General features: G+C 39.7%; 1 protein-coding gene across 5 annotated transcripts in view; it reads left to right on the top strand.

The window, feature by feature from the left end:
• LOC126236235 (prominin-like protein) overlaps positions 1-26,288 on the top strand; it is a 572,733-nt gene that overhangs the window by 387,358 nt on the left and 159,087 nt on the right. For all 5 annotated transcript variants that reach the window (XM_049945374.1, XM_049945376.1, XM_049945373.1 and 2 more), the window contains 2 exons: positions 19,876-20,008; positions 20,461-20,613. In XM_049945374.1, coding sequence (XP_049801331.1) covers positions 19,876-20,008; positions 20,461-20,613 — 286 coding nt within the window. The remainder of the gene's footprint in view (positions 1-19,875; positions 20,009-20,460; positions 20,614-26,288) is intronic.

A 26,288-nucleotide genomic window follows, 5' to 3' on the forward strand; every position in this document is an offset into this window, starting at 1 on the left:
CTTCTTTCTAACTGACCAACACACAGGTGCTATCAGTGCCTTGAGATGTCACTCCAGATGTTAGTTAAATATGAAACAGATAAAAATACATATATTACACACTCTTCATTACATAGAGGCAATAAATTGTATACAAAGTTCCCCGTGAATCAGCCTGTGTGCTAGTGAAAACAGTATCACAGCAGGTTTGTGTTAAAATGATACAGCTCCTGTTTCAGAAGTGAGGTCTGCAGACTCTGTTTTGTGTTTGAATCAGTTTTTTCTACTTAGCCAACATTGCTGTATTATCTGAACTACACAAAACACATGGGTATTCAGGGAGCTCAACCAATTAGTAATGATTTGTAGCATATTGTGATGTGGATCACCGGATATGTTTTCAAATGACATCCATGTTTTAATTTTTTCTGTTATGTCTGACAGAGAATTAACATTTAAAGAAGATAGACTCAAACAATGGAAAATCTGGGTCAGAATAACAACAGAATGAAAAGGATAGATTGCTACTCACCACATAGAGGAAGCAGTGAGTGGAAGAAAGGCTCATTGAAAGAAAAAAAAGAAAAAAAAAAGACTTAAATGTTTTCAGAACAAGGCAGGGTATACAATGGAGTGACATGGCAAGTGGTGTGGTGTGGCACAAGGTATACATCTAGCTTGCAACTTCAGGTGGAACACAAACAGTATAAAGGAGCAGCCTTTACTGGAATGACGAAAATGCTAGATGAATGTTGAACGCTACACTTTTAGCCATGCACCACATCTTAATAAAGTATTCTGGGCTGTTATATTGTGGTTGTCTGAATTTCTTGTTGAAACCCAATTTTCATCCCCATCTGCAGAGGATATCTGCTGATGGGGGCGGGGGGGGGGGGGGGGAGGGGGTGCAGCTTGTTTGGTGGTCCAATGCTCACCACATCAAAGTACTGACTGTCAAAGTAAGCCAGAGTGTGCATTGGACCTTAAAAAAATCTGTAACCTACTTGAATGTGTCCTTTGCAGATGGGGACAAATTATTAGGTTTGTAACAATAAATTCATCCGATCATGGCATAATAGCCTGGAATATTTTAGTAATTGTGATGTTTTCAGCTGTGAAAGTTTAGATTTTACAGCTAATGATAGTTTACAAACTCTCCTGTACCCAGCTAAAAGAGATGTGATCCTGAGTTCAGTATTCATTTTTATTGGTCTGCTGAACATTATCCATGTATTTATGTTCACAGCAGTGTTGAGTTCAGCAACAGGAATGCTCAGAGTAAAGTCTGAAAAATTATTCGTAGGGAAATGCCTTAGACAGATATACTAATTAAAATCCATTTAGTTTGTTTGGGAAAGAGAGTGAAGGTATAGAACTAAATAGAATTTCATAAAGTGGTTTTCTGTAAAACAAATCTCCAAGTATCTGTACTTACTTGCTGGATTTAAAACAATATCAGATCCTTTCAGTATGTAGCTATATACATACTCTGTTATGAACAGACAGTGCTCTTCTTGGGCTAAGAAAGAAACTACAGAACAAATTACTGAATTCCATAGCATAATTTGTAGATCACTGTTGGGTGTTTGGCTTTTGATGTGACTTCTCAGTATGGTTGTCTACATTGTTGTTTATGGGTGACTTAGAACGTACACTATCATGAATCCATATAAAGTTATGAAACAGATAAATACCTTCAACTACTGCACTGATTTTATTCATGTCACAGTTTATAGAAGTATCCAACTCGTGTGTCTTGGACACTAACATACCAAAAGAACATTCTAAGATTTTTCTTCCCATGGACCATGTGTAATTAAATATGAGCCTCTCATTAGTTAATTGTCACCAAGGATATCTTCTGATTATGTGAGAGGGAAAGCTTCATCCACAGTTAAACAATAGTGAAATTTGCAGTCTTATTTTGAAAAAGGTTTAGGTTCCTAAAGGAATGGTGGCTGTCCAAACAAAGCTTTACTGAAACAACTTTCTTTTAATACTGCCCCATCACTTTTATGGTCATACTCTTCAATGTTGTGTCCTCAGGAAAAGTAATAGGAAAGTGAGAAACATATTCAACTCTTTAAACACCTTAAGGCTGAGTACAGATGAGCCGAATGTTTGGGGAACATCAGCTGCATGGTAAAGTTTGAGCAACTACTAGATTCCTCATATTGTTGACATGTTGCACTGTTTTTCTTCTGACACAGTCTAGCAAATAGACAAAGTCAGTTCGAGGATCAGATACAACCAAGAGCTTGAGGAACAATACCAGCAGCCCAACATAGCAGGAACTGTCAAAGCGAAACGAATGCAGTGGGCCAGCCATGTGGCCCCGATGGAGGATCACAGAGCGCCTTGGAAGCTCCTGGATTTCACACCTACAGGAAAGAGACCGCCAGGGAGACCCAAGAAGCGTTAGAGGGATGGACTCCATGAAGATTTAAACAAAGTGTCAATAGATGTGGACGGATGGCGGACAGCAGCAATGGACAGAATACAGTGGGGGACGAAGCTTGTAGCTGCGTGCGATCCATTGGGCCTGATTACGTCGTCATAATGTTGTTAACTTGCAATTAAGGATAAGAAAAATCAAATAATTATGAAAATTCAAAATGAAGCATCGGCAGCAGCATGCATTATAACGCCTTACAAGGTATGACAAAGGTTACTGTTCCTGCCCTTGTTTTATGAACAAGCAGCAATAATGGCATTAGTGCCTTCGCATCGCAAGAATTAAGCCACATGATCAACTTGGACAACTACATTAATGGAAAGTGTGATACTTAGGTCCAGGGGGAAAGAAAAAAAAAAAAACACATTTAGTAAGTACTGCTCCAAAGTGGATTACTGGATAGTTTGAGGAAGAGGTAGCTAGTAACAGATTAGTTTGTTTCATTATGGCATGGAAGAATTTATAAATGCAGCTACCAAGACAGAACAATGAAACTGACAAAATTGTTCATGTAAAGGGAAGTGCATGTGACAGCTCATAATTTGCCTTATGTAGCACTTGAGGTTATGCTGTCCTGTAAAGGCATTTTATAAGTCTCACTTACAAAATAATTAGTCATTGCATCTCTTTTCTTATTCCTGACAAATTTGCTCTTCTCAGATCCATGTTTGTGACAAACTCAATTCTTTTTGCAGTAAGTGTATTTTCAAGTTGCTGACTTCCAGAACACGGTATGCTTTAGTTATACCAACAGGAAATGAAATTTCACTTTCATTGCTTGCTGTAACATGTACATGCCATTTGTTTGACAATATATGAATTAAAACAGTTACTGAACATTTTGTGACCAAAAGTATTAGTGCAGACAAGAAAAATTGACACATACATTATGTAGCTAACTCTGCTGCTGCATCTGCAATTGTCCATCTCTAGTTGTAAAATGAAAACAACTCATAAAGTGATTGTAATTGACTTCATAAACACATATGAAAGAGACATATGAGGCACAACTCTACATAGTACTTCGCTATAGAGTCAATGTTGTAGCCCATTGCAGCCAAATGCTGGAATATGTCACCAATTTGCTCGAGACTGGTACGGATCCAGTTCCAGTGTTAAAAACTTTATGTTAGCCACATTTTGTGCACTGTGTGACCAGCATGCACCAAATATAAGCTGGACAGTGCATGTACTATTCACTATAATTTTTTTGAAATATGTGCAGTAATTTACTTTACTTCAAAGCATCATAATAGCTATGCACAGCAACAAAAGAAAGCCAGTTTATTCAAACTGTGAAAGAATATTTGTTTAATTTAGTTTCCTCAAAATCAAACAAGAAAGGCTGCATAGTAGAGAATACACACAAATCCCAGAACAATGGTTTTTAATTTTTTACACAAAGAAAAAGTCGTACTGACAACTAACTACATGTTATCACCTGAAGGAAGCATGATGCCACTTTACATCTGTTGGCATAGTCACATGCATACCATGACACTGTCATGCATCTGCTATGCCACGTGTCACAGCACTTGTCACACCATGTCAGTGTGTGCCTAAGTCCTTCATGAGACACAGACAGAACAAAACACACATTCACACAGGCATAACACACCCAAACATGGCCACTGTTGTCTTGGGTTGCTAAGGCCCAACTGCAACTGGATCCATGGTGAGCAGCAATGTTTGCTGGGAAGCATTGTGATGGTTCAGAAGTAGTGTGATGTGGTATGGGGAGAGAGAGGGGTAGCAGGGTATGTATGCTAGGGGAAGATACCAGTGCTGCCTATGGAAGTGTACAGGATGTAGTGGGGGACAGGATAGGGGAAGATGCCAGTGCTGTCTATGGAAGTGTACAGGATGTAGTGGGGGACAGGATAGTGGGCTGCTGGGTGCAGCATCAGGAGTATGTGCTGGGGAGGGCAAAGGGGAAAGGAGACGGATAGAGCAGAGAATGGAAAAGAACTATGCAGGTGTGATGGCTGGAATGAGTGCAGGGAATAGGCAGGCAGTGGACAGGGACTAGCCAATGATGAGGCCGTAAGCATTATGGGAACATAGGATATCAAATTACCTCCCATTAGAAAAATGGAATGCCCTCAACATCTGTGATAAGACTTTCAAAATGGTAGAGAGCAGCAATTTCCATTCTACCTTTATTAGAGCAGATCCAGATTTTGGCTAGTAACTAGCCATTATAAATGCAGTGTTCCAGAGTTCAATGTTATTCATGCCCAAGCATGTCTACAACTGTTGTTCAGGCTCCTGTCATTAAAGAAAGAGTCTTTAATAAATTGTGACAGGAGCATTCCAAACAGCTTCCTCATTCCTTAATGGTTTTCTTGTTTGTTCATCTAACATTTCTCCATTGTCTTTTGGTCAGGAGAAGGCCTGTAATACAGCATGAAAACACATCATCACTGGTAATTGTTTTTATAAGTGAGAGGCAAGTTTTTTTCTTAATTGATTGTCTTTCACAAAGATATACAGTCCCTCTGGAGTGTAGTGTTCTACTTATCTCGTAGTCAGAATAACCATTTCTTCTTATGGCAATGTTTAAAGATTCAGGTACTCCTGTGTGTACTCAACAGATTTCATTAGGTCAATGCATCAATGATTTATTCCTCATCTTTTTCTGATTCAAGTGCTGATTGGAATTATTTACAGATATCACACCTGTGTAAGTGGCCTTTCTGTAAACTTAGTGTCCTAAAGATCTTTCACTTCTTCTGAACACTGATATATCTACAAAACAATTCTACCTTCCTCTCTATTTTCATGTTGTGAATCAAATAATAGAAAACATAGGGTGCACCTAGCTGCCTTCCCCCATCCCCCCACATCCCACAAGCAGCACTACACTTTTCCATACCCCTACACTGCTGTCTGTATCCCTTCCTGCCCTAGCCTCCTCCTTATCCTCACCACCCACGGATTTCTCCTACTATCAGGTGCAGTTACTTGCAGTCTGGCCTATGTGATCAGAGACAGTGGTTTGTGTGTGTGTGTGTGTGTGTGTGTGTGTGTGTGTTTTTTTTCTGCAACTCTACATCTTCTCTGCATGAGGTGTGATCGAAAAGTGACAGGCGTTTTTTAATTTCGTGGGCCTTATAATCTGACACACACACACACACACACACACACACACACACACACACACACACACACACACACAGAAGTGGTTGGTGAACTTTTACCTTAAAAAAAGATGAATCAAAGAATTTGCATTAAATTTTACTTAAAAAATGGAATAAAACACAGCACCATATTCGAAATTTCTGCGGATTTTGGTGAATCTACTATGAGTAAGACAAGAGTTCCCAGGTAGTATAAACATTTCGAAGAGGGGAAAGAAGACATTGAAGATGTCAACCATTCTGGACAGCCTAGCACATCAATTACTGATGACAGTGTGGAAGAAGTAAAGAAAAAATGTCAAATCACCTTCAGAGAGTTTGCTGAATATGTTGGCATGTCCTTTGGCTCATATCAAGCAATTTTTTAGATGTTTTGGGCATGCAATGTGTAGTAGCAAAGTTTGATACAAAATCATTGAATTTTGACCGAGGAGACATGACATAAACATTGCTCGGAATTGCTGAATGAAGTTGACAATGACCCAGAACTTGTAAAGAAGGCTATAACAGGTGATTAAACATGGTTGTCGTGGTATGTCGTCAAAACCAAGGCCCAGTTGTCCCAATAGAAACTACGTGAAGAGCAAAGACCAAAAAATTTTGACAAGTTTGATCGCATGCGAAGGTTCTTCTCACTGTTTTCTGACATTACAACATAATAGTGCATCATGAGTTCGTGCCTTGTAAGGAATACTACCTGGAAGTTATGTACTGTTTGCATGGCAGTCCGAAGAAAACAACCAGAATTTCGACAAAACCATTGTGGTAATTGTCACGGTAATGCTCCTACTCACGCCTCAATGCTTCTTCATGATTTTTTGGCAAAAGATAAAACTGTTATGTTGCCTCAGCCACTGTATTTGTCAGACATGGCCCCCTGTGACTTCCCTCTATTCCTGAGGCTGATACGAACCATGAAAATACGAGGGCCGTTCAGAAAGTAACCTCCGGTTGATTTAAAAAAATACACCAAGTTAAATAAAAATATTTTAATATATACATCTTACAACTACATCTTTGCACTATTTTTCTACAGTCTCCATAGCGATTGAGGCACTTATCGTATCTCTTCACAAGCTTTGAAATTCCTTCTGCATAAAAATCACCCGCTTGTGCCTGGAGCCAGCCTGTGACCGCATCTTTGAGCTCTTCGTCGTCATCAAACCGCTGTGACCCGAGCCATTTCTTCAAATGCATGAAGAGGTGATAATCACTTGGCGCCAGGTCTGGGCTGTAAGGTGGATGGTTGATAACGTCCCACTTGAAGGACTCAAGAAGGGCCGTTGTTCTGCGAGCAGAGTGAGGACGGGCGTTATCGTGCAAAAAAACGATACCGGAAGTCAGCATACCACGGCGTTTGTTCTGTATAGCCCGTCGTAACTTTTTTATTGTTTCACAGTACAAGTCTTGATTAATGGTCGTACCACGTTCCATGAATTCAACCAACACCACCCCTTTGGCATCCCAAAACACCGTTGCCATCAGTTTTCTGGCAGAAAAATCTTGCGAGGCTTTTCTTGGTTTGGTAGGCGAATTTGAATGTGCCCACATCTTTGATTGTTCTTTTGTCTCAGGGTTCACGTACTTAATCCAGGTTTCGTCACCGGTCACGATTCTGTCTAACAATTGTTCTCCTTCGTCCTCATAACGTGACAGAAAGTCTAATGCAGAGGCCATTCTTTGAGTTTTGTGGTGGTCGGTAAGAATTTTGGGCACCCATCGTGCACAGAACTTACGGTAACCCAATCTTGCTGTCACTATCTCGTACAAGAGAGTCTTAGAAATCTGTGGAAAACCAGTAGACAACTCCGACATTGAGAAACGTCGATTTTCACGAACTTTTGCATCAACTGTCTGAACGAGTTCGTCAGTCACCAATGATGGTCTACCACTCCTCTCTTCATCATGAACGTTTTCTCGTCCACTTTTAAATAAACGTACCCATTCACGGACAACTCCTTCACTCATAACTCTTGGTCCGTACACGGCACAAAGCTCACGATGAATAGCTGCTGCAGACTATCCTTTGGCTGTAAAAAACCTTATGACAGCACGCACTTCACATTTGGCGGGGTTTTCTATTGCAGCACACATTTCAAACTGCCACAAAAACTAAACTAGCGCAGGTACGACGTTCACTCGACCACGGCTTGATGCCGACTGACCTGTTGAGTGCGTGAACGCACAGATGGCGTCGCTACTCCCCCCACAACCCGCACTGTGACCAATCGGAGGTTACTTTCTGAACCGCCCTCGTATGTTGTTTTGCCACCATTGATGAGATAAAAACTGAATTGCTGAAGGAGCTGAACACCATAATGAAAAGTAGGTTCCACAAGTACCGCCAAGATTGGAAAATGCACTGGCACAAGTGTATTACATCTGAAGGGGAAGTGTTTTGTCGGGGACAAAGTTGATGTTGAAGAATAAATAAAGATTCTTTAAGAAAAACGAAACTTCACTTTACTTTTTGATCCACCTTGTATAGTGAGTAGCAATCTATTACGTTGTGAATCACATGCTCGCATTGGTGAAATTCAGCGAACTTCCTGTGCTCCTTTTTGACTGATACCATATGAGAAACACCATTTGTGTACCAAAACTGGGTGGGTTTTGTATTCACCATCAAAAAAGCTGCTCTGTCAAAGTTGTTTTGATACAGGAATTTACTGCAACTGTACCGAGTAGCTTCACAAACATCAGTTTAGTTTCCATGGGACAACAGATTTAACAAGCAAAGATGACATGAGAGACTAGTTGCTATGTTCACTGACATTTACTGGTTTGAAAAGCAAATACTTTGATACTGTTCTTATAAAGATGGTTGATACGACTGAAGTTTTGCTTATGGAAGCAATAAATGATACATGATCTAACCAGTTACTTCATAACTCTGGTGATGATTCCTACAATTAGATGAAACACCAAGCATGTTCGTGCAGTGATTAGCATACTGGATTTGTGTTCTGGAGGACAGAGATTCAGTCCCCATCCGACCATCCAGATTCAGGTTTTCTGTGATGTCCCTAAATCACGTAATTCAAATGTTGATATGGTTCCTTTGAAAGCGCACAACCTATTTCCTTCCTCATCCTTTTTTAATCTTGAGTTGTGCTGTCTTCTCTCAAATGATCTCATTGCTGACAGGTCATTAAATGCCAATGTTTCCTTCAATAGATGAAACAACAGGTCTTTGACTATGGCTGAATTTCAAAAATCGGGTGTCACCTAGGAAGTACTACTCATTGTTTAAAAGTAAATTCAAAGTCATTTAATTTCTCTGTAAGACCTGAAAATGCCATTTTTGACCTCATGTTGAGACTGACAAACTTCCATCAGCATTTTAAAAAATGAAATAATTGTCACGTGTTTGGAAATTATACTATCTCTGCTTTTATATAAGTGTTTCCGGTTACAAAACATAATCTATTGGTAGAATGGAGCAGTGCACACACATGCCAGTGACAGCTTTAGTTGGTATCTCACTGATTGGCTTGACTATTTGACTGTTCATGATCGTCATAATAGAATCTTATTACCTGTTAGTCTTTCTGTGATGATACTGAATGGTTTTTCCCTAATCTGTGGACAGAGCATGACAGGAAAGTGGTTTTCTCATTTTAAGGAGGATCGTTTTGACATCAGTGACTCTACACATTCAGAAAGACATTAGAGATTTGATGAAGATCGTTTAAATGCATTAATCCACAATGATCGAGATCAGTGTACTCAGGAACTGTCAGATTTGATGAAGTGTGATCATTGCGGCATCAGACATCCTTTGCATGTAATGGGAAAGGTTTGGACATCGGGTGTATGGGTAACACATATGATAAGCCAAACCCACAAAAATCAACATGTGGCTCTATGTGCATCTGTGCTTGCTCATCAGTTGGCTCGTGAACAACACCGACCATTATCCCTTTGGCTGCCGCAGCCGTGCATCCATCTAGCAGGGTCGAGCGTGCCGTTGAGGCCGCCTAATCCTGGTACCTGCACGAATGGCTTACCCCACGGACCGTTGCTTGCAGCTGAGCTCGCGCTTGGCCGAACACGCCCTGTGCTGAATCTTTCTCAAGCCAAGGGGTCCACGGCTGTCTCGCCTTCTGAGTGTGATCACTGTCACATGATGTATCTCGATACTTTTTCCGTGACTGTGAATCTGCAGATGAATTACTGGACACAAATGATGTGCATTGAAACTGCTTATGTTGCTAAGAATCACTATAATAAACTATATGTAGAATTAATTAATTGTTAGCTTTGCTGTCTTAAGCTTACTGCAATTAATGAAAAACAATTTCACACCAGATGCGTTTTGCTTTTATTTGCAAAGCATCTTCTGTGTTCACTGGTTTTCCTGCTTCATGTGTTGCGCACCACTGCTTTCCCTCTGTTCATTAGCAGAGGTTGACATGAAGCAGGAAAACCAGTGAACACAGAGGATGCTTTGTAAATAAAAGCAAAACACATCTAGTTTGAAATTCCTCTTCATTAATTGCAGTAAGATTAAGACAGCAAAGCTAACAATAATTAATTGTTAGAGCTGCTGCGGAAGATCGCCATGCAAACGAACGTGATTTTTGTTTAAATCAGCAATGTAGCACTATGTTTGTTTTAATTTTATGCTTAACATATGTAATAGATTCAATGGCATCTGAGAAATGCAGTTTGTGTTTTTGAGAGTGTGGTAACACTTCTGTAAAATGGCTTCAAAGTCAGAAATAATAAGTGTTGGAGCAACTTTTACACCTTCTGAATATATTTTCCATCCTTCTTTTTGATCCGGGCTTTGGACCGGCACTGGCGAAGTTAAAAATATGTATGTTTTTATTTTATTTTGGATACAATTTTTATATTTTTTATTTCCTTTTTGTTGTCTTTTACTTTTAGAAAGTTATCAATGTCGCTTCTTCTCTTCTGAGTGATTATAGATGGTTAATACAGGGTTGAGTCAAATGAAAACCTTAAATAATATTTAAAAAAATATTTATCGTGCAGAAGTGGTACAAAGCTGTATTACTTTTCAACATAATCTCCCCCACACTCAATGCAGGTCCTCCAGTGCTTACAAATTGCGGAAATTCCTTTAGAAAAAAATTCTTTTGTTAGTGTGCGCAACCACTCATGCAAAACGTGGCGTACCACTTCATCAAAACATCAGAACGGAACTTCTTTCCTCCTGTTGTGTCTTTGAGTGGTCCAAGCATGTGGGAATCACTTGGGGCAAGGTCTGGCGAGTATGGTGGATGAGGAAGACACGCAAAATGCAGGTCTGTGATTGCTGCAACTGTTGTACAGGCAGTGTGGGGGCTTGCAGGACACCTGCTGACAGCAATCCACATCACTTTTATTTGATTGCAGCCGCAGATGATTTTTTTAGGATATCTGTGTATGATGCACTGGTGAGAGTAGTCCCTCTAGGGATGTAATGCTCCAAAATGATGCCTTTTTCTTCCCAAAAGAGAGTCAGCATAGCATTCCCTGCTGATGGTTCTGTTTGAAACTTCTTTGGTTTTGGTGATGAGGAATGGCGCCATTCCTTGCTCGCTCTCATTATTTCCGGTTGGTGGAAGTGAACCCAGGTTTTGTCCCCATGTGATGATTCTTGCAAGGAAGCTATCATCTTGTTGTTCAAAGTGCCGAAGATGTTCTTCACAAGCATCAACACGTCGTTCTCTCATTTCAGGAGTCAGCTGCCGTGGCAGCCATCTTGCAGACACTGTGAAACAGGAGCACATCATGCACAATGTGGTGTGCTGACCCATGACTAATCTGTAAACATGCTGCAATGTTCCGTGGAGTCACAACTCGTTGTGCCTGACCCGGATGAGAAGCATCTTCCATTGAAGTTAAACCATTTGCGAACTTCCTACTCCATTCATAGACTTGCTGCTGTGACAAACATGTATCACAGTACTGAACCTTCACTCATCGATGAATTTCAATAGGATTCACACCTTAACTATGCAAAAACCGAATAACAGAATGCTGTTCTTCCCTGGCGCAAGTCGCAAGTATGGCAGCCATCTTTATACTGATTATGCGACGGTATGTGTGCATCTGCAGTATGCTGCCACCTGCAGGCCATTCTACACACTGTTTGTTGCACGCTTACCAACTTACAGGATAATGGCGCAAAGTTTCGATTTGTTATTACAAATTTAAGGTTTTCATTTGACTCACCCTTGTAGTTTTGTTTAGTATGATACGCCTCAAAACATGGCACTACACATAGTGGTATGTTCCATGCTCTAAATTTGTATCTCGTTTCTCGGTGCACTTTCTGCTTCCAGCACACTGTGCACCGATGCATTGGCATACATTTCTTCGCGTTTTACATCTCAATGTCCTTTTGAAAATGCCTTCCAGTAAATCTTAGAGGATTCTCATCTTCAGAGTGCTTTCCTCTGCCAGCTTTCCTCCATTCTTTTGTGTAAGTTTCAACAAGCTCTCTTACCAGACACAAATGAAATTCCACTAGTTGCATTATTCATCCTGTTACTACTCTGTGGAGAGCATGGACATTTAAAATGCGCAGATCCAGTACGTGGAAAAAGAACTTTTTGTACCACTTGACAGTCTTTCGTACTGATTGCACTGAACTCGGCAGCATGTCACAGCGATCAACAGCACCCATACTCTTGTTGTAATCTGCAACACATTGTGGTGTCCTTAATCTTTCACCTCTCTTTCTGTTTGTCTTTTCCATCTCAACTATTTCTGCAGTTTTACAGGTGGTCAGCATCTACACTTCGCTTTTGTCACACCATTTCATGGCAAGGATTGTGTCAGTGGACATAAACTGTATTTCTCCTCGTTTTAGTTTGTTTTCTAATTTTGGTATGTTATGTCTGTTTTTGTGAACAGTACCACATGCGTTTGTTCCATGGTTATGAAGCCAAAGAACAGGTCTGGGCTTGAATACCAATTATCGAAATAGAGTGTATATCCCTGTCGTAAAAATGGTTTCATCAATGCTACTACTATGTTGCCACTTTTACCCAGATTGTGGAAGTCAATTACAGTATTTGTGCCTGTGTAAACAATTAAATACAGGATATAACCTGTCTGGCAGTCACATAGCACAAATGTTTTTATTCCAAACCTACTTCTTTTCGAGGGAATGTACTGTTTGAACAATAATCACCCTTTGAACAACAAGAAGCTTTCGTCAATGCAGAGATTTTGATATGGATGAAATATACTGCAAAATATTGTGCGAATTTTATCAACAATATACCTAATTTTAAATAACTTGTCTCCTTCATTGCTGACAGAGTTGTCACTGAAGTGAAGCATTCTTAAAATTAACAGAAAACGGCCCCTGTGCATAATTTTGCCAAAAACAGGAGTGTTCAAGAGTATGTCTGTGGATCAATAGTCACTGATTTTCGGCTTTTTCATATGAGCCATTAGCATACAAACAGCAACGAAGGAATGCAGTTCCTCGAAGCCCATTGCTTTCCATCTGGACAAACGAGAATGCTCTGATTCTGGCGTATTTTCTTAAAAAAAATAAAAAAGTCTGTTAGTTTCATCTGCTACAAATTTAATCAGTTCTTCCATTAAAAATACTAGGAATTATGATAATACACTTGAATCAGGCCCTAAACCACTGTTGTGTGGCCAGAAGCTGAAGCATCGAACGCATGCATAAATGGACGAAAATCACTTTTCTTCCGGTCAAACGTGTCGCTAAAGCGAGCTCTTTTCAATGGCACTTCACTATCACTATCACTCTCAGACCCATCAGATTCTGAATGATATATCCCTCCCGTGTTGACAGATGCATTGTGCCAGCTGAAGTACATGGCACAGGACTTTTACATCGAGATTCAATCGAAGAATAATCACTACCATCACTGTCGAAAATTTCATTCTCACAGTTGCTTCTAGTGAGAATTTCGAAGATTTCTTTGTCTGTACAACCATGAAGGCGTGTCATTTTCTTCTCAAAATGTTAACGGCGTGAACGGTCAGGAAATGCACATATGAAAACTGCGACACAAGAACACAGCAGCAAACGCTCAAGAGACTTCAACCGTGCCATCGGAATGCTGAACAGCTACTGGGCACTCAGCATGAATATACGGCTGGGTGTGTTAATGTGGCCAGAGGCCACAGGGGAAGAGGTGGCAGCGTGTCTCCGCACATCAGGAACACACAGGTGCCACTAATGCAGCGCGCGTAAACACGTTCAGAGTACCAGGTAGAAGGACTGGTGGTGCACGTAAATACATTCAGAGCACACAGGTACAGGTACAAAGGCGCACATTAACATGTCCAGAGCAGTTAGAGGGTTATTATCCTGTATTGTTACTAGTGATGAGATATGATATCTCTATGCCAATATAGGGAAAAGAAACAAATGGTTGGGCCCAGACAAAGCAGCAACTCCTCATAGAAAGACCTGCGTGCAGACTCAAAAGATAATGTTATGCATCTGGTGGAACAGGGATGGTGTGGTGTACTATGAATTGCTTCCACAAAGTGTAACCACTTCTGATATTTGTTGTCAACATCTGAGACATCTTACAGACCCAATCCGAGAACAACGAATTGAAAGACTGCATGAAGTGAAGTGATGCTGCTTTGTGATAATATCCACCTGCTTTCTTCTAGACTGACGAAGAACACTGTACAGCAATTTGGGTGGGAAGTCATTCCACACCCACATTCACTTGCTCTTGTGCCATCCGATTTTCATGTTTTCCGCTCTCTATCAAACAGCCTTTAAGGAACTTCCTTTCTGGGTGAAAATATGCTCCAAGCATGGTTTAACAAGTTTTTTTGCTTCAAAACCATGTGGTTTCTACAGTCGTGAAATTGAGAAGCTGCTCCAGCATAGGCAGATTGTTGTAAATAGTGAAGGAGAATATACGAGGGCTATTCAGAAAGTAGGGAAAGTTTTGGCATTAAAGAAAAGCTAAGTACAAGAAATACATTTTATTATACACATCTGAAAGAACGACTGACATACTACTTTTCCACTAGTCACCAACACATTGAGGCGCTTATCATATGGGTGGACAGGCTTTGAAAGACCTTCGTCGTAAAATTCTGCCGCCTGAGACTTCAGCCAGTGAGTCACGGCCACCTAGAGTTCTGCGTCGTCATCAAAGTGCTGCATTGCAAGACAATACTTCATGTTGAGAAACAAGTGGAAGTCGCTTGGTGCAAGGTTGGGGCTATAGGGCTGATAAGGGAAAATTTCCTATTTTAATGAATTAAGGGCTTCTTTAGTGCGGTTTGCCGTGTGAGGTCGGGCATTGTCGTGCAAAAACAAAATTTTGGATGTCAGCTTTCCTCGGCGTTTGTTTTGAACTGTTCTTCTAAGGCTGTGCAAAGTTTGACAGTACCAGGCAGAATTTATGGCTGCTCCACGCTCAAGAAAATCAATAAGCACACCTTGCCTATCCCAAAACACTGTCGCTATCAACTTCCTTGCTGACATGATTTTCTTGGTAACCTTGTGTGCCCCCACTCCATGGAATGTAATTTTGTCTCGCAATTGACATGTTTCACCCAAGTCTCGTCACCAGTTATGGTTCGATCCAGTGATGAGCCACCATCTTTGTGGTAGGTCTCCAGAATGTCAATGTTGCCCCAATTCGCTGTTTTTTATGGTGCTCTCTAAGCATTTAGGGCACCCATCGTGCCCAAAATTTGTGGTAGCCTTGCTTTTGAGTGACAATTTCAACAAAAAAGTCCGTGAAACTTGTGGAAAAGAAAGGAACGGTTTTCACAAATCATTTCATCGACTTAAGTGACAAGATCATCAGTCACAATGCTTGGGCATCCACTCTTCTCTTCATCATGAACGTTGGTTCAGCAATTCTAAAACTGAATGCACCATTTCCGGATGGAACATTCACTCATTACGTTGTTTTCGTACACTTCACACAGTTCACGATAAATTTCTATAGATTTTAGGTTCTTTTGCCAACAAAACCGTATCACAAACCGCACCTCACAAATTGCGGCAGTTTTGATTGCAGCGCACATTTCAAATTCGAATATAAAAAAAACCAGGTGCGTAGAGACGTTCCTGCTGTCACCTATGGATACTGACTGAGTTGCTGAGCACGCACGTACCAAAATATACGTGATCGGTGTGCTTAGCGGTGTCAGACGGAAACGTTCCCTACTTTCTGAATAGCCCTCGTATTATTGATGACTAAAGTCTCTGTTATGTGTATCGACTGTGTTTATTAAACTCATGGTGTATACGACCCGGGACAACTGGGAGATCCGGGAAAAACCCGGGAATTTTTACATCTGGGAGAAAACCGGGAAAAACCCGGGAATTGTTTAGAATTCCGGGAATTTTTCATTGTTTTAGTTTTCAGTTAAATTTTTGTGATTTTGACTGGTAAGAACCAATACTCTAACAAAGGATATTACTGAATCCTGCTATTGCAGAATAATACTGCAGCAACAAAACATGAATGAGAGAAAAAAGAAAACGAAAATAATAAAACTTAAGTTACAAAGGAAATGCACGATATACAACAACAAAACAGTGCTTATACAAGCGTCTGCCAACAGGAAAGTGTGTCAAAGGCTTTAGGAAGACTATGCAATGCTTTATAACAACAAACTACCTCCGATGAGTGTGACGTGACAACTGTTTAAATTAGATTCGTTTGAGCTGTTGCGGACGGGCTCTTCAGCATGCGCAGTTGAATCGCGTATGAGTAGTACCTTCTCCCGCTTCTGGTTACAGAAGTGTGGCTGGGCGCCACTACTTAATATTGACTCGGTTCGGAAATATAGTAAATATGGAGCTGATGCACGAGCAGTCTGAGTTCAGGTGGGGAGCGCCCACGTGATCTGTGTTTACGTTTAATGATTTTGTTGTTTCCTCTTTGATTATTGCTCTCACGTTAAATGATAACAAAATGAAATTTCATGACCGGGAGCTATCAAATGAATTAAAATACGTTTGCATTATTGCAGAAGCCTAAAATATGTTATTAGTTTCAGATTTTATTTCCACCTTTCTGACAGAACAATGAAGTTATTTTTGACGGTTTGATTAAGAGATTTGGCTTAAAGTTACTTTTCTGCTGAGGCAGTCAATTTATTTGAAACGAAGTGTTTAATTTCACACTATTGGCTAGTTTCAATTGTTCGCAGCATTTCAAGTGCACGTATGGCATTGTGCCATAATAAAGAACCAAACTGAGATAATACAGTACTGCTACTCCAAGAAAATTTACATACGAATGTGCATTTTAAGCCGAATTATGCGTTTTAGTATGGTTCACGAAACTCTGACGCTCTTGAAGTATCATCTGATGTCTTGTTTCTTTTATGCCATACGTAACATCATTTAATGTTTTACATGTACGAACATATGGGCTTCCTGCGTCATCGTAGCTGCGCAAACTCGGTGACACCTGTTATTTGGCGCTCTCTTGCAACTGCTGAAACGAACCTATTTCTAACAGGTCGCGGGAAAATATTGCGAATGGTGGTTTGAAAAGCGTTACATTCAAAGCAGATTTCCTTTTACGCAAGATGAACTATGTGCGAGAATGTACGATCGAGAATGTATGATGAATTTCTTAAATCACAAATCGTTTGACTCTCATTTAAAAATCAACTCTTTGAGGACGACCATTTAGAAGAATTTCGAGCCCAAAAGATCAGACATTTACGTCGTTTTAGTGGCACATTTGTGTGATGTAGCTTAAAGTGTAACACGTGCAAAAAAGATCAACATTATATGTGGAAGCTTAGCTTCTCTTCCAGCTTATTAATCTTAGAGACCAATATTATATGTGAATGCTATGTATATTAATTTAAACCATTAACTTTTCTTACTTGTGTGTTCGCGCTACTTAAGAGTGATCCTGCTATTGGCTGACTACATCACATGTCCTATGCTGTCATCAGCTGGCGAGATCACGTGACAGGAGCTATGACTGTCTTACAAAAGCGCATCGCAATCTCGATTTCAATGTTTCGGAAAGTAACATGCGGTGTTCGGTGGAATTCAAATTTATACCTTCGTAATACAAAAATATGCAGCGTACATGTTGCTGCACATCAAAGGTCTTTCAAAACGTGTGTCCCCCCCCCCCCCCCCCACCCCCACCCCCGCCCCCGCCTCTGAGTTTTGTTTTCTAAATTACCGGGAAATTCTACTCCCGCATATAAAACCGTAGGACTGATGAGTTTCACAGTGCCGAGGAAGAGTATACTGTCACTTAACACCGAAAAAGTGTATTTTCAACCAGGAGAAAGTGTATTTTCAACCGGGAAAAATCTGGGAATTTTTTTTCCTTGTCCACGTATACACCCTGAAACTTCAAGGAAAAATGCTATAAACTTGTGCACCGAAACAATATTTTTCACCTTATTTTGTGCAACTTGTGTGCTTGATTCTGTTCATAGAGTTCAGGCAAGACTTCATTCTGTCAGGCTGTAATTTATTCAGCCAGGTGGAAAGATGTCCTTGCTAATATTTATTGAGGCTGTGATGTCCATGCAGAAGGATAAAAAAAATTCCTAACTTGACTTTGTGGCCATTGTGTAACTGCATAGGAATAATTTTGATACTATATAATCCATCAGATGTCTCAGTGTCATTATTATTCTGATAGACACCTGGCTTCTCTTCCCAACTAGTAGACGTCATAGTTTGTTTTTGAAAATATTTCTGTTTAATTGAAATTTCGAAGGATTGTGAAAGTTAATTTGGAATATCCTAATACTTTACGCTGCAAAGGATGGTGAAAGTTGATTTTGAATATCGTACCGCTCTATACTTAACACTGAGATGACAAAAGTCATGGGATACCTCCTAATAACGCGTCAGACCTCCTTTTGTGCTTCGTAGTCAGCAGCTTGACTTGGAATGGATTCAACAATTTGTCAGAAGTCCCCTGCAGTAATATTGAGGTATACTGTCTCTATTGCCATACATAATTCCATTAAGTGTTTCCAATGCAGGATTTTCTGCATGAAGTGACCTCTCAGTTATGTCCCATAATGCTTGATTGGTGGCCAAATCATTCTCTCAAACTGTCCAGAATGCTCATCAAACCATCATGAACAATTGTGGCTCGTGACATGGCATATTGTCATCCACAAAAATTCCATCATTGTTTGTGAACATGAAGTCCATGAATGGCTGAAAATGGTCTCCAAGTAACCGAACATAACCATTTCCAGTCAATGATCAGTTCAGTTGGGCCAGAGAACCCAGTCCATTCCATGTAAACACAGCCCACAGTATTATGGAGCCACAACCAGCAAGCACAATGCCTTGCTGACAACCAGGGTCTTATGGTTTCATGGGATCTGCACCACACTCAAACCCCACCATCATGTCTTACCAACTGAAATCGGGACTCATATGACCAATCCACTGTTTTCCATTTATTTAGGGTCCAACCGATATGGTCACATGCCAAGGGGAGGTGCTGCAGGTGATGCCATGCTGTTAACAAAGGCACTTGCTTTGGTTGTCTGCTGGCATAGACCATTCAAGCCAAATTTTGCCACACTGCTCGAACAGATACATTCTTTGTATGTCCCACATTGATTTCTGCTGTCATTCCACACAGTGTTGTTTGTTTGTTAACACTAACAACTCTATGCAAAACGCTGCATCTCCTTGTCGTTAAGTGAGGACCATCAGCTGCTGCCTTGTTCGTGGTGATAGGTAATGGCTGAAATTTGATATTGTTGACATTGTGGGTCTCATAATAAATAATTTCGTAATGATTTCTGAAATGGAATGTCCCAAGCTTCTAGCTCCAACTATCATTCCGCATTCAGAGTCTGTTAATTCCCATTGTATGGCCATAATCATGTCCAAAACCTTTTGCTTGAATCACCTGAGTAAAAATGACAGCTCCACCAATGCACTGCCCTTTTATACGTAGTATACGCGATGCAATACTACCGCCATCTATATATGGGCATCCCACGACTTTTGTTACATCAGTGTAAGTATTTCCATCCTTCATTGGGTACTGTAGTGTAACATGTAGTGCCTCTTAACTCTAGCACTTAATACAGATGTCAAATGTCTAACTTGTAAATGTGTATCATATTAAATATGAAAGGCAGTCTGCTATAATGCAGGAATGTTCTTCCAAGCTGTTCCCTATGCACCTGCATGTATATCGTCGAACAACCTCCCCCCTCCATTCCAACACACACACACACACACACACACACACAGAGAGAGAGAGAGAGAGAGAGAGAGAGAGAGAGAGAGAGAGAGTGGAGGGGGGGAGAGGGAGCACTCCTAAACCAAAGTCATTTTTATTTTCTTTGCAGGTGTTGCTATTCAGGATAAAGCTGACAAAATTTCAAAAATGGTTGAGAAACTTAATGATGAGATTAATGATAGTGTAAGAAAACCTATTACCAATAATTTGCAAAAGGGAATTGATGATTACAGCCGATACAGGTATTTTATTCTTCTAAGTTACCATTTCTAACTTCTTTGTTATTAATACCTAAGAAAACAGACCAAAGTGAGTTCAAATACTGCATGCATTGAATGTAATGAATTGAACTGGATTAATAACTACTCAAAGTAAAGGAAACAACTCCCAAAAAGCATTAAATTGAAAATTGGTTCTTGAGGAGGATAAAGGAAATGTCATGTGAAGACTGTATTTTATCAACATGGGGAGTGTACTGACTGAGAGTTCTTTTGAAAGGGGATGTGGAAAATTTTTATTAAATAATATAACCCCTTCTAATTTGTAACTATTATGACTTGTTTTCTTGCACTGATTACTGTGTTAATGCACGCAATAGCTTAGTCAGCTCTTTCTTATTAAGTTAAAGTGGGTTTTATCTGTAACTGAAGTTTAAAAATTATAATTAAATGTGGCAACTCATGATGTTTTCTAGATACTACATTGACATATCTGTGAGTTCAGTGGTACTTGTAGTATTGCTGTGTATGACACTGGGACTTTTTTATGGTTTTTGTGGCAAACGACCTGACGCCATGTTCAATGAAGACTGTTGTAACAAAGGCACTGGTGCAAGTTTCTTAAAACTGTAAGTAACACAATAATTAAAATTTTCTTTTATTTGTCTTGTTACACAGACAATAATACATCGTAAATTTCATAGCATAACATATACGATCACAAATACCCTGTGTTTTAATTTTTACTGTATTACACTGGTGTGCCTTTTATAGAAGTACTATATTATAGAGGATAGGACTTCCCCTGCGAGTAAGATACTGCATGCAGATATAATATATAATTTCTCTGTGTCATATTCCAAATTAGTTAATATATGCATTTTAAAGCAACAGCTTACATTTTAATTATTTGACAACTGTTTTTGTAATAACTCTTCTTTTGGAGGTAGAAAAAGAAAATAATGCTTAATTTAATTGTGGCTCTGGAAATTTGGAAAGCAGTCCCAAGTGAGTGGAGAAAGTACAGCTGACTCCTCTATATAAGAAGGGTAAAAGAACGGAGCTGAAAACTTGCAGACCAATATTCTTAACATCAGTTTGCTACAGAATTCTAGAACATATTCTGAGTTGGAATATAATAAATTTCCTAGAGACCGACCATGAATCACCATGCTTTTTTAGAAAGAATTGCTTTTGTGGAACTCAGCTTGCCCTTTCTCACATGATACTCTGTGAACTGTGGATGAAGCGCAACAGGCAGATTCCATATTGCAAGGTTTCTGAAAAGCATTTGTCACGGTACCCCACTGCAGACTTTTAACGAAGGTAGAAGCGTATGGAATAGGTTCCCAGATATGTGAGTGGCTTGAAGACTTCTTAAAAAAAAATGGTTCAAATGGCTCTGAGCACTATGGGACTCAACTGCTGAGGTCATTAGTCCCCTAGAACTTAGAACTAGTTAAACCTAACTAACCTAAGGACATCACAAACATCCATGCCCGAGGCAGGATTCGAACCTGCGACCGTAGCGGTCTCGCGGTTCCAGACTGCAGCGCCTTTAACCGCACGGCCACTTCGGCCGGCAGACTTCTTAAGTAATAGAACACAGTATGTTGTCCTCTACATCTACATCTATGTGATTGCTCTGCTATTCGAAATAAAGTGCCTGGCAGGGTTTGATGAACCACCTTCAAGCTGTCTCTCTACCGTTCCACTTTCGAATGGCGTGTGGGAAAAGCAAACACTTATTTTTCTGTGCAAGCCCTCATTTCTCTTATTTTATTGTGATGATCATTTCTCCGTATGTAGGTGGGTACCAAAAGAATGTTTTTGCAGTCGGAGGAGAAAACCGGTGATTGAAATTTCATAAAAAGATTCCGCTGCAACCTAAAACACCTTTTTTTTTTTAATGATTGCCACTCCAGTTCACACATCATGACTGTGGCACTATCTCCCCTATTTCACAATAACAGAAAATGAACTGCTCTTCTTTGAACTTTTTAATGTCATCCATCAGTCCCACCTCATGCGGATCCCACACCACACAGCAATACTCCAGAATAGGGCGGACAAGCATGGTGTAAACAGTCTCTTTAGTAGACTGTTGGGCCTTCTAAGTGTTCTGCCAATGAATCACAGTCTTTAGTTTGCTCTATCCACAACATTATCTACGTGATCGTTCCAATTTAGGTTATTTGTAATTGTAATCCCTAAGTATTTAGTTGAATTTACAGCCTTCAGATTTGTGTGACTTATCACATAATCAAAATTTAGCAGATTTCTTTTAATACTCATGTGAATAACTTCATACACTTTTCTTTATTCAGGGTCAGTTGCCACTTTTCGCACCATACAGATATCTTATCTAAACCATTTTGCAATTTTTTTTGGTCATCTGATGACTTTACAAGACGGTAAATGACAGCATCATCTCCAAACAATCTTAGAGGGCTACTCAGATTGCCTCCTGTGTCGTTTATATAGATCAGGAACAATACTTCCTTGGGGAATACCTCAGCAACAAGTGTTCATCGGAGACAAGGGTATCACCTGGAGTGCCCCAGTGAAGTGTGACTGGACTCCTATTATTTTCTGTATTACATACATGACCTGACTGGAAGTTTGACTAGCAGTAGGCAGTTCTTTGCTGATGATGCTGTGGTGTACATGGAGGTGTCAAAGGTGGGTGACTGTACTATGGTACAAAATGATTTAGACAAAATGTTTAGTTGATGTGATGAATGGCAACTGGCTCTAAACATAGTAAAAATGTAAGTTAATGCTAATCAGTAGGAAAAACAAACCTGCAATATTTTGGTACAGCATTAGTAGTGTCCTTCTTGATACAGTCACACATATAAATATCTGGGTGTAACATTGCAAAGCAGAATGAAACGGAACAAGCAGGTGAGGATTGTGGTAAGGTAGACAAGTTATCAACTTTAGTTTATTGGGAGAATTTTAAGAAAGTGTGAGTCATCTGTAAAGGAGACCACATATAGAATGCTGGTGTGACCTATTCTTGAGTACTGCTTGAGTGTTTGGGATCTGAATTAAAGGAAGATATTGAAGCAATTCAGAGGCAGGCTGCTTGATTTGTTACCACCAGGTTAAAACAACACAGAAGTGTCACAGTGATGGTTCTGGAACTCAAATGAGAATCCCTAGAGGGAAGGCAACATTCTTTTGGAAGAACATTATTGAGAAAATTTAAAGTACTGTCAGTTTAAGCTGACTACAGAATGATCCTACTGTTGCCAACATATATTTCCAGGGTGTATACGACCTGGGAGATCTGGGAAAAACCCGGGAATTTTTTCATCTGGGAGAAAACCGGGAAAAACCCGGGAATTTTTTAGAATTCCAGAAATTATTCATTGTTTTAGTTTTCAGTTAAATTTTTGTGATTTTGAGTGGTAAGAACCAATACTCCAACAAAGGATATTACAGTATCCCGCATCTGCAGAATAATACTGCAGCAACAAAACATGAACGAGAGAAAAAAAAGAAAATAAAACTTAAGTGGCAAAGAAAATGTGCCATACACAACAAAAAAACACAGTCCTCATACAAGCATCTGCCAACAGCAAAGTGTGTCAAAGGCTTTAGGAAGACTATACAATGCTTCCTAACAACACATTGCCTCCAATGAGCGTGACGTGGCAGCTCTTTACATTAGATTCTTTTCAGCAGATGCGGGCGGGCTCTTGTGCACGTGCAGTTGAGTCGCGTATGAGTAGTATCTTCTCCTGCTTCTGGCTACAGATATGTGGCTGGGCGCCTCCATCTAGTATTGCTCCGGTACGGAAATATCTTAGATTCGGGGCTGATGCACAGAGCTCTGTTTTTGCTGTTTCCTCTTCATTTATTGCTGTCACATTAAATGAAAACGGATTTCTGTGGCCGGAAGCTATCAAATGAATTAAAACATGTTTGCATAATTACACTCTAAATCTCTCCAGGCAAATGCCAGGAGGGTTCCTTTGAAAGGGTACAGCCGGCTTCCTTCCTCGTCCTTCCCTAATCTGATAAGACCGATGGCCTCGCTGTTTGGTCTCTTCCTTCCAACACTCCAACTCCTCATAATTACAGAAGGCTAAAATATGTTATTAATTTCAGGTTTTATTTCAGCCTTTCTGACAGTCAAGTCTTAATCGCCTTGCATAACAATGAAGTTATTTTAGTCGGTTTGCTAAAGAGATTTGGCTTTTATTAATCTTTTCCACTGAAGCAGTCAATTTATTTGAAACAAAGTTCTTTCACGCTGTTGGCTAGTTTCAACTGTTCACTGCATTTCAAGTGCACGTGTTACATCTTCTACCTCGTATAGCATTAGGCCATAATAAAGAACCAAACATGAGATAATTCAAGAAAATTTACATCCGAATCTGGACATACGAATGTGCACTTTAAGCCGAATTATGCATTTCAGAATGGTTCACAAAATTCCGATGCTCTTGAAGTATCCTCCAATGTCTTTTTTCTTTTATGACATAATGCAAGATCTTTTAATTTTTTACACGTATGAACATACGGGCTTCCTGCGTCATCGTAGCTGCGCAAGTGCAGTGACGGCTGTTATCTGGCACTCTCTGGTAATGCTGAAACGAAACAATTTCTAACAGGTCACGGGAAAATATTGCGAATGGTGGTTTGCAAAGCGTTACTTTCAAAGTAAGTTTCCTTTTATGCAAGATGAACTACGTGCGAAAATGTAAGATGATTTTCTTAAATCACAGAGCGTTTGACTCTCATTTAAAAACCAACTCTTTGAGGATGACCATCTAGAAGAATTTCGCGCCCAGAAGATCAGACATTTATGTTGTTATTAAAAAATTTTCTGGCACATTTGTGTGATGAATCTTAAAGTGTAACATGCGGAAGAAAGATCAATATTATATGTGGAAGCTTAGCTTCTCTTGCAGCTTATTAATCTTATAGACCAATCTTATATGTGAAAGCTTTTCGTTTCTTGTAGCAACACTACGTATATTAATTCAAACCATTAACTTTTCTTATTTGTGTGTTCACACTACTTAAGAGTGATCTTGCTATTGACTGACTACATCATGTGTCCTATGCTGTCATCAGCTGGGGCGAGATGACATTAAATGAGCTATAACTGGCTTACAAAAGCGCGTTGCAATCTCGATTTCAATGCTTTGGAAAGTAACATGCGGTGTTTGGTGGTATTCGAATTTATACGTTTGTAACACGAAAATATGCAGCGTACATGTTGCTGCACATCAAAGATCTTTCCAAAATGTGTTCTTTTTTTTTTTTTTGCTGAGTTTTGTTTTCTAAAGTGCCAGGAAATTTTATGTCCGTGTTTAAAACCATAAACATTCAAAGGATTGATAAGTTTTACACTGCCAAGGAAAAGTATACTGTCATTTCACACAGAAAAACTGTATTTTCAACTGGTAAATCTGGGAATTTTTTCCCTTGTCCATGTATACACCCTGATAGACTGTTGTTGTCGTCGTCATACCCCACTCTGTCAGCGAGTGGAACAGGAAAGGAAATGGCTAGTAGTTTTACAGGGTACCCTCTACCACACACACTGGGTAGCTTGCAGAGTACGTATGTAGATTTAGATGTAGGTATAATGAACAACACAAAGGGAGGGAACCAAAATAACAACTAAATTATGTAGCACACATTATTCAACCACTCACAGAATTTGCTTTCATGTAAATGTATTTTGACACTTGATGAGTTTCCAAAAAAAGCTAAATTGGAAAACTTTCAAGGCTTAAGATAATTTGCTGTGGTCAAGAAACTAGTTTTTTCACTAAGAAATGTTTAAGCATGTTGATCTTAACCAACGTGTTTAAATATTTCTAACGAAAGAACTATAATAAATTATAAACAGAAATGTGTAAAGATCAGGTGATCTCCAGGTGCTGTAGGGAAGGTGAAGGGGAAGACAAGGGACAATATAAAGAAGAAAGGGAACTGGTGGAGCATGAATAAGATAATGGTGGAACAGAGAAAAAAAGTTCAAAAGTGATGTTGTGTATAATGAAATTAACGTTACGAATTTCTCTTTTCTAACAAATCAGGTTGTAATAAAATAACACCTGAAGTGACACAGTTGCAGAGGCACTATTGGTATCATACACATTTTATGTATATATATTGAAGCTGCAAGTGAAAATTTTGTACCAAGGCTGGGAATCAAACCTGGGTTCTCCTGTTTACTAGGCAGGAGCATTAGCCACTAAGCCATCTTGGCACAGCAGTCCACACAACTGCACGGATTATCCAGGCATGCCTCCCTCCTCAAACCAAATTCTCACTG

This window comes from Schistocerca nitens, chromosome 2, assembly GCF_023898315.1.
Source record: "Schistocerca nitens isolate TAMUIC-IGC-003100 chromosome 2, iqSchNite1.1, whole genome shotgun sequence".
Lineage (NCBI taxonomy): Eukaryota > Metazoa > Arthropoda > Insecta > Orthoptera > Acrididae > Schistocerca > Schistocerca nitens.